At 40.1% G+C, this 9,833-nt stretch overlaps 1 protein-coding gene across 1 annotated transcript; it reads left to right on the top strand.

The window, feature by feature from the left end:
* The first annotated feature begins 587 nt into the window (after positions 1–587).
* LOC138893819 (uncharacterized) lies at positions 588–998 on the top strand. The gene has a single exon (XM_070178483.1). It carries the CDS (start codon positions 588–590, stop codon positions 996–998), a length of 411 nt encoding a protein of 136 aa, XP_070034584.1.
* Positions 999–9,833: the final 8,835 nt, after the last annotated feature.

Consider the following 9,833-nt stretch of genomic DNA (forward strand, 5'->3'; position numbering starts at 1 on the left):
TCTAAGGCAGACTCAGTGCCAACAACTATGCCCGCACAGGGGTTTCTTTGAGTGTGAAGATACTAGGCACATTATGAGAGATTATCCTAGACTTCTAAGGGGTGGACCTCAGTAGGGTACTCAGGCTATGTTTTCCGCTCTAGTTACTACTCCACTTGCACAGCCAGCTGGGGGTGGACGACAGGCGGTAGAGGATATCCTAGAAAGGAGGCCATGCTCGTTATTATGCTTTCCTTGGTAGGACTAAGGCAGTTGCATCAGATGCTGTCATTACAGGTATTGTTACAATCTATCATAGAGATGCATCAGTTATATTTGATCTGTGTTCTACTTATTCATATGTGTCATCCTATTTTGCTTCATATTTGGATATATGTCTTGTGATTCTTTGGAACTCCTATTTATGTGTCTTCACCCATTGGATGTTCTATTATGGTGGATTAAATCTATCACTCTTGTTTGGTCACTATTGGGGGCTATAAGATGGGGGTTGACATTTTATTACTTGATATGGTTGATTTTGATATGATTCGGGGCATGGATTGGTTGTCACCATATCAGTTATTCTTAATTGTCGCGCTAAGAACATGACGTTGGCTATGTCAGGGTTGCTGTGGTTGGAGTGGAAAGGTTCCTTGGGTCATGTTCCTAGTAGGGTGGTGTATTTCTTAAAGGTTCAACGGATGGTTGAGAAGGGGTATTTGGTATACATAGCCTTTGTGAGAGATGTTAGTGCTGATACTCCTACCGTTGAGTCAGTTCCGGTAGTGAGTGAGTTCCTAGATGTGTTTCCACCAGACCTACCGGGAATGCTACCTGATAGGGATATCGAGTTTGGTATTGATTTGGTGTTGGGAACTCAGCTCATATCTATTCCACCCTACCGCATGGCTTCACAAAAGTTGAAAGAATTAAAGGAACAACTTCAGGAATTGCTAGATAAAGGTTTCATTAGACCGAGTGTGCCACCTTGGGGTGCACCAGTTCTATTTATATAGAATAAGGATGTTTCTATGAGGATGTGTACTGACTACAGGCAGTTGAAAAAGGTTACTATCAACAACAACTATCAACTATCGCGTATTGATGATTTGTTTGATCAACTTTAGGGTTCTAGGATATTCTCAAAGATTGAATTGAGATTGGCGTACCATTAGTTGAAGATCAGGGCTATAGGTATTACTAAGACGGCCTTTAGGACCCTTTATGGGCATTACGAGTTCTCGATGATGTCTTTTGGGTCGACCAATGACCCATCAGCTTTCATGCACTTGATGAACAACATGTTTCAGCCATATCTATATTCCTTTACCATTGTGTTTATTGATGATATACTAGTGTATTCTCGTAGCTGGGAGGATTATTAGAAGCACTTGAGGATCGTGCTCTAAGAAACTATATGCTAAATTCTCCAAGTGAGAGTTTTGGTTAAAATCTATGGCCTTCGTGGGTCACATGGTGTCCAGTGAGGGGATTAAGGTGGATCCGAAGAAGATTGCAGCGGTTTAGAGTTGCCCCAGACCTTCTACCACTACTGAGATCCGGTGTTTTCTAGGTTTGGCTGTGTATTATCGCAACTTCGTAGGGGGGGTTTCTCGTCGATTACAGCTCTTTTGACTAGATTGACTCAGAAAGGTACCCCATTAAGGGTGTCAGATGAATGTGAGGAGAGATTTTAGAAGCTCAAGACTGCCTTGACTATGGCTCCAGTTCTAGTTTTGCCTTCAACATCGGGTTCATATACATTTTATTGTGATACTTCAGGGATTGGTATTTAGTGTGTGTTAATGAAGGATAGTAGGATTATTGCTTGTGCTTCGTGTCAGTTCAGGCCCCATGAGAAGAACTACCCAATGCATGATTAGCAGCCATTGTCACGCGCATAAGATTTGGAGGAACTATCTTTTTACGGCGTGTCTTGTGAGGTGTTCATGGATCAAATGAGTCTTCAGTACCTATTCAACCAAAAGGACTAGAACTTGAGGCAACGGAGGTGATTAGAGCTACTAAAGGACTATGATATCACCATTCTTTATCATCTCAAGAAGGCCAAAGTGGTGGCCGACGCTTTGAGTAGGAAGGCTGAGAGCATGGGGAGTCACTTTTTTCCAGCTGGGGAGAGATCATTAGCTTTGGATTTTCAGGCTTTGGCCAATAAGTTTGTTAGGTTGGATTTTTCAGAGTCTAGTAGGGTTCTTGCTTGTGTTGTGTCATGGTCATCCTTGTTTGAGCGCATCAAGGTGCTTCAGTACGATAATCCCCATTTGATTGTCCTTAAGGACACAGTACAACACAACGATGCTAAGGAGGTGACTATTGATGAGGATGGAGTATTGAGGGTTTAGGGCCAGATTTGTATGCCTAATGCAGATGGGTTGCAGGAGATGATTCTTGAGAGAGGCCCATAGTTTGCGGTATTCCATTCATCCGAGTGATACGAAGATGTACTATGATTTGAAGCACCACTACTGGTGGAGAAGGATGAAAAGATAAATTGTTGAGTATGTGGCATGTTGTTTGAATAGCAAATTAACTATGAGCATCAGAGACTTGGTGGTTTGCTTCAGAGGCTATATATTCTCGAGTTGAAGTGGCAGCTTATCATAATGGATTTTGTGGTTGGGCTACCATGGACCTTGACAAGATTTGACGTTGTGTGGATTATTGTGGATAGATTGACCAAGTTTGTACACTTCATTCCAGTCATGACTACCTACTTTTTTAGAGCAGCTGGCTCGAATTTATCTTAGAGAGATCATTTGCCTACATAGTGTGCATGTGTCTATTATCTCGGATCGCGGCACGCAATGCACATTGCATTTTTGGAGAGCCGTGCAGCGTGAGTTGGGCGCACAGGTCGTGCTGAGTACATCATTTCATCCCCAGACAGATGGACAGTCCGAGCGCACTATTCAAATCTTGGAGGATGTGTTACGAGTTTGTGTCATTGATTTCGGGGGTTAGTGGGATTAGTTTTTATCGCTAGCAGTGTTCGCCTATAACAATAGCTACAGTCGAGCATCCAGATGGCTCCGTATGAGGCCCTATATGGGAGGTGATGTCGTTCTCCGGTTGGTTGGTTTGATCCTAGGGAGACTTGATTGTTGGGCACTTATCTGGTTTGTGATACTTTGGAGAAGGTGAAATTGATTCAGGAGCGGCTTCATACAACGCAGTCCAAATAGAAGAGTTATGCTGACAGGAGGGCTCATGATGTGCCACTTATGGTGGGTGAGAAGGTTCTACTCAGAGTTTCACCCATGAAAGGTTTGATGAGGTTCGGGAATAAGGGAAAATTGAGCCCTCGGTATATTGGTCCTTTTAAGGTTCTTGAGAGAGTTGGTGAAGTGGCATACAAACTTGCTTTTCCACCCAACTTATCGCGAGTTCACCTGATGTTCCATGTTTCCATGCTCCGTAAGTACTATGAGGATCTGTCACATTTGTTAAATTTCTGCTCGGTGTAGTTGGACAAGGATTTTTACTTATGTTGAGGAGCCGGTGGCCATTTTGGATAGGCAGGTCAAAAAGCTAAGGTCGAAGAACATTGCATCAGTAAAGGTTCTGTGGAGAAGTCAACTGGCCGATGAGGTGACTAGGGAGATGGAGCATGATATGCGAAACCAATATCCTCACCGTTTTGGCACTTTAGGTATGTCTCCACACTCGTTCGAGGGCGAACATTTGTTTAAAAGGGGGAGAATATAACGACCTGATCGATTATTTTGTATATTTGAGTCTCATTTTCCCTTTTAAAGCTTCTCGTATATGTATTTGTGGTTATGTGACTTACGGGGATGGTTGGTTGGGTTTCGGGGAGGTTTTTGATTGATTTAGAATACTTAGTTCCTAGATTGGAAGTTCAAGTTGGAAATGTTGACCAAGTTTGACTTTAGTGGAAAATGACCTTGGAACAGTTTTTTGATGGTTCCAATAGGTTCGTATGGTGATTTTGGACTCAGGCGTACGCCTGGAATTGAATTCAGAGGTTCATAGGGTGAATTGGCTCTTTCAACCGAAAGTTGGCAATTTAAAGATTTAGATATTTTTAAGCTTGACCATGGGTTTACTTTGTGGCTATTGGGTTCAAATTTTGGTTTCGGACTTGGAATAGGTCTGTTTTGTCATTTGGGACTTGTGTGCAAATTTTGGTGTCATTCCGAGTTGGTTTGGAAGGAATCAGACGCTTGGTTGTGATTCTAGAAGTTCTTGAGTTTCATTAAGATTTTTATGTGTTTCAGTGTTTGATTCGGGGTTCCAGACATTATTTTGATATTTTGAGCTCACGACGAGTTCATATGATGTTTATAGAATTTTATGGATGTTTGGTTTGGAACCCCGGGTGTCGGGTGAGTTTCGAACGCGTTACGGGATGTTTTGGAATTGTTTTAGTGTTGCTGGTCTGTTGGTGTTGCAGATCTCACAAATGCGAGAACCAGTTTGTTTGCGAGCCTCATATTTGCGAGGTATTAGTTGTATTTGCGATGGGTGGCAGAGGTGACAGGCTTCGCATTTGTGAAGCTAGTCTCGCATTTGCAAAGGCAGCTTGGGGCCTGGGCATGTCGCTTTTGCTACCATGTGGTCGCTTTTTCGACGTAGGCTGGCGGTGTGGGACTTTGATTTTGCGAAGTCTGTGGTCACTTTTGCGATATCCTCTGGGCTGAGTAGGAAAATTCGCATTTGCGATCATTTGGTCAAATTTTCGAAGGTTGCATTTACGAACCGCAAATCGCAAATGCGACATTTGTAGCTGATCATATAGCTAAGATTTGGGACTTAGTCTCATTTTATCAAATTTTGAACCCTAGACTCAGTGGGAGGAGGGGATTTTCACACGTAGCTTTTGGTAAGTGATTTTGACTCAATTTTGATATTATAACTTGATTTCTTATGGATTGTAACATCAAAATCATGAAATTTGAAGGGGATTTTTTGGGATTTTTTTACTATGTTTTGAAAAATAAAAATATAAGATTTGAGAGTCGATTTGGATTCGGTTTTGAAAACTAATCACATATTTGGATTCGTGGGGTTATGGGTAGTCGAGATCTTCTTTTCGACTCGGGTTTTGACCGGGCAGGGTTGAGGTTATCTTTTGTTAGCTTTTTGGGAATTGGGTAAAGATTGCAACTTTATTAATTGAAATGGATTTCCTTTTCATTGTTCGATAATATTGAGTCATTTTTTGCTAGATTTGAGCCAAGTGGAGTTAAATTTTAAACGAAAAAGATTTTTAGAGTAATGATTGGGCTATTTGAGGTAAGTAGCTTGCCTAACCTTGTGTGGGGAAAACCCCTTAGGATTTGGTCTAATTTGCATAATTGTGTTATGTGAAACGACGTGTACACGAGACGACGAGTGTGTACATGGGCGTATGTATGGCATATGACCAGATTAAACCTTAGGCTATGAACATGCCTTGAATTAGGGTTGTTTGCTATATGAAATATGCTTTATTGTTGAATACTCCCAGCATTCTTATGCTATTGTCATGTTCTTGTGCACCTTGTTGTTGAACTGTGGGTTGTATCTTAATATGACTTTAGGTACTGTTGTTTTTCTGATATTGTGGCACATGTGGACATGTTTTGCGAGTTGATAGTTGTTGTGTGGAGTATAAGGGTGGCGAGATGCGCATGCAGTGACCTAAGGGAGGCATTTCATTGTGACGTGCATGCGATGAGATAAGGGTGGCTATGTATGTGCATGTGGTAACATAAGGGAGGCATTCCATTGATTATGTGCATGCAGAGATATAACGATGGCTTTGTTCATTATGTTATGTGACATTTTGTGGTGTTCCTTTGATTTTGTTCATGTGTTGGAACGAGGTTGACATGTTGATCGCATACTTGTTTCTTTAATGTTTCCGGGTTATGTTTCTATGAGTTGTTGGTTGATTTTATATGTTATCACTTTCCCCATCCCTATTTGATATTATTGTTGGCAAAGATGGATTGGTATACATTGAGTTGTTGTTACACGCTCTGCGAGTTTGTTTTTATTTGTTCCGTTATGCACTTTGTTGTCAGTTTTCTTTTGATATATTGCACAGGTTAATTGACTAGTGAGTATCATGACTTGAACCTTATTACTACTCCACCGAGGTTAGTCTTGATACTTACTGAGCACCGACTGTGGTGTACTCATACTATGCTTCTGCACATTCTTCCTACAGATCCAGGTACTTCGGATCGAGCTAATCGTTAGAAGGTGTGCTACGGAAGGTTGGAGACTTCAAGGTATCCATGCTGTTCCATTTATAGGCCTAGGAGTCACCCTTTTTACTTCTTTTTTTACTATTTATGTATTCCAAACAGTATTGTACTCTTTTAGACTCGTTATGTATTTCATGTAGAGCTTATGACTCAGTATTACTGGGTTTTGGGAAGTTGTTATTTGTACCCATGTTTGGCAATATTATTATATTTCGCAGTATTTTGTTAATTTTTAAGTTGCTATTATTTGAATTAAATCGTATGTAATAGGCTTACCTACTCAAAGAGACAAGGTGCCATCACGACCCCTATAGCGGGATTTTGGGTCATGATAGACAAGTGTTAGCTATATCCGAAAAGTAAGTACATCTTCAATGCATGCTTTTGTCATCCACAACATCTCAGCTACAAGATCTGCACGCAATATGTAGAAGTATAGTATGAGTACAGCCAACCCCATGTACTTAGTAAGTATTTTGACTAACCTCGGTGAAGTAGTGACGAGATCTCAGGTCAAGGATACTCACTATATATATATATAACTTTAACAACTCTATAACATATCTGTGTACCCAGCAGCAGTAACAAAGTCTAAACATGAAAATACAGGTACCACATAGTGCACATAGAGAAGATGTGCGCAAGTCTCTTAATAGCTCAACATGTAAGGAAGGTATGCTTCAGATAACAAACAACACTTCAACAATTGCATATAGAGAAGATATGTCCAGATACTATTCCAGTTCAACAACCTAGCATATAGAGAAGATATGCGTCCAATATCATTAAATTATCAAGCTTGCATATAGAGAAGATATACGCAAAGTATTAAATAATCCTTCCACAGTTGCATATAGAGAAAATATGCGTGAAATACTATATAATCCTTCAGCAGTGCATATAGAGAAGATATGCATGAAATAACAATTAATTATTCAAGTGCATATAGAGAAAATATGCTTAATTACTCAATAAATCCTTCATCAATTACATATAAAGAAAATATGCATGGTTAAACAAGTCAAGGCATACGGGTTCACATATAGAGAAGATATGTAACATGTCATCTCAACAAGTAAGGTAGCATATAGAGAAGATATGCATAAGTGCATGTATACATTTGGGAGCTAGCATATAGAGAAGGTATGTACAAAAATCATGTATACATCCAAGGAGTTTACAAATAGAGAAGAGATGCAAAGTCCAACCAATGATCAACTTTACCAAAATCCACATCAACCAGAAACCTGTCGGTTTCTCGCAACCTACGCGTACGCCATCAAGAGAGAAATATTAGAGGGTGACCCTAAGGGGATGAATCGTTATCCACATGCTGCACGGATAACTCACGTGCCATATATAACAAACGCACAGACCACTCACGTGCCATCATATCTCAGATCCGCACGGACCACTCACATGCTACCAATTCAGTCTATATCTCACATAAAGAATGTACCAAAATTCATGTACACACAAAAATTCATGTACACGAACAATGGATATCAATTCACATAGTTATAGACTGAAGAAGCTAGCACGGTAAGGTGTATGCATGTGCGAGTGTACAACTACAACTCAAATCAAACGAATATTCCATACAACAACAAATATCATGCTCAACAAGATATCAACACTTTCACGACCCAAAACCCCACAAAGTCATGATAGCACCTAACCCAACCCGTTATGTAAGCCAAACAATATGAGTTACTACTAAACTGAGAGATTAATAATATATTTAATAAAACCTGTAACAGAATTCAATACAACTACCCAAGGCTGGTAGAACAAGTCATGAGCCACTATGATTTTGATTTACAAAGCTGGTGAAGTGAATAAATACAACATCTATTTGAAAGTTACATAAACAGAAATGAAATCCTAAGCTACCATGAACAAATGTAGCATGAATCCGGTACGCTAGTACTTCTCCAATGCAAAGCTCTGTCCTCATAGCTACTCAGCTCCAAAATCTACATGCAAGGTGCAGAAGTGTAGTATGAGTACAGCTGACCATATGTACTCAGTAAGTATCTTGATTAACCTCGGAGAAGTAGTGATGAGGTTTTTAAGTCAAAAGATACTCACTTGCAGAACTTGTGTATCTCAAAAACATGTATAATACTGTTACACCTCATGCTTTTCCACTCCCATGAAATTTAGAAATTTGTAAGGCTTTCAAGTACGGCCAACCAGTTGGTGACGCGTATAGGAATTACGGTGATACGTGCTTCATAGGATTTCTACCAGCTGTCCCACCGGATGCAATGGCCGGCGTGGGGCGACCAGTTTGGTACATTGGGGCAGTGGAGTTTTAAGACTGGAGGTATATTGTCATGACTCAAGTCGGAGGGGCGCGACGAGTACCCGGTGCCATACTCAACCGAGTTACAACGTAACATATATTTCTTATCATACCATCATGGGTAAGTGGGCCAAAAGGGTCGTCATGAGATAACCAGAATAAAACATAAGGGAATACTAGACATAGGACGACCCAACATGATATAGAAACTCATACACATGGACATACAGGCGTATTAGGCCAACATGATCATTTGTACACTCAAAACATAGGCCAACAAGGCCATACAAGTATCCATATACATGACATCTGTCTACAAGCCTCTAAGAGTACATAAACGTCATAAAGGTCAGGACAGGGCCCCGCTATACCAATCAATACATATCCAAATCATACTGACCAAATAGGCAACTCCGGAGTAAGTGGAGTGTACCAACACCTTCGCTGAGCTAATAGCCTACTAGGAGGACTCTCAACCTGTCTAATGGGACCTGCGGCATGAAACGCAATGTCCCTAGAAAAAAAGGATGTCAGTACAAATAAAGTACTGAGTATGTAAGGCATGAAAGCATTATATAAAAGACATGAAAGAAACATGGAGTAAAGAACTCAACCTATAAGTCTAAATAGCTCTGTGAATCTTGAAACATTTATAATGTCATGCATATGCGTATAAATGTCACATCATGTATAGGTATATGCGTACATAACATCATCAAGCCTCTGAGGACATTCCATCATATCATCTCGGCCACTGTGGGTGAAATCATCAATGAATACCAGCTGATCAGGTGGTGGTGCGTATATAACGCCATAACCTTTTCCCATACCCCATATACATATAATATGTGTGTATATAATGCCATCTGGTCATGGGTTAATGTACATATATATATAAATGCATTGCATAAGAAGTAAGTCAATAAGATCTCTCGAAATGTCATAAGATCAATATGCATTCGGTTAATATCACGAAATAATCTTTATCAACTTAAATATTTTCTGAGACCCATGAATAGACGATATGATAGTAGGACATATGGGGAATCAATAACATAGGCAACCTTAGTACTTCTAAGAATAGAATCATTTGTGAAAGTTGCGGGCTTGCTCGTTTCATTGTATCATATGGATCATGCCAAAAGAAAAGAAGGGATAGCCTTAACATACCTCAAGTCATCAATTCAACTCAACAACAAGCTTATGACAACTAGAGCGTCAACCCTATAACAAAGAAATACATGTACAACTTAGATGGCGCTAGTATACCACGTATCTCAAACGAAAACTCGATTCTAAAATAAAAC

This window comes from Nicotiana tomentosiformis, chromosome 6 (assembly GCF_000390325.3).
Source record: "Nicotiana tomentosiformis chromosome 6, ASM39032v3, whole genome shotgun sequence".
In the NCBI taxonomy this organism is placed as follows: Eukaryota; Viridiplantae; Streptophyta; class Magnoliopsida; order Solanales; family Solanaceae; genus Nicotiana; species Nicotiana tomentosiformis.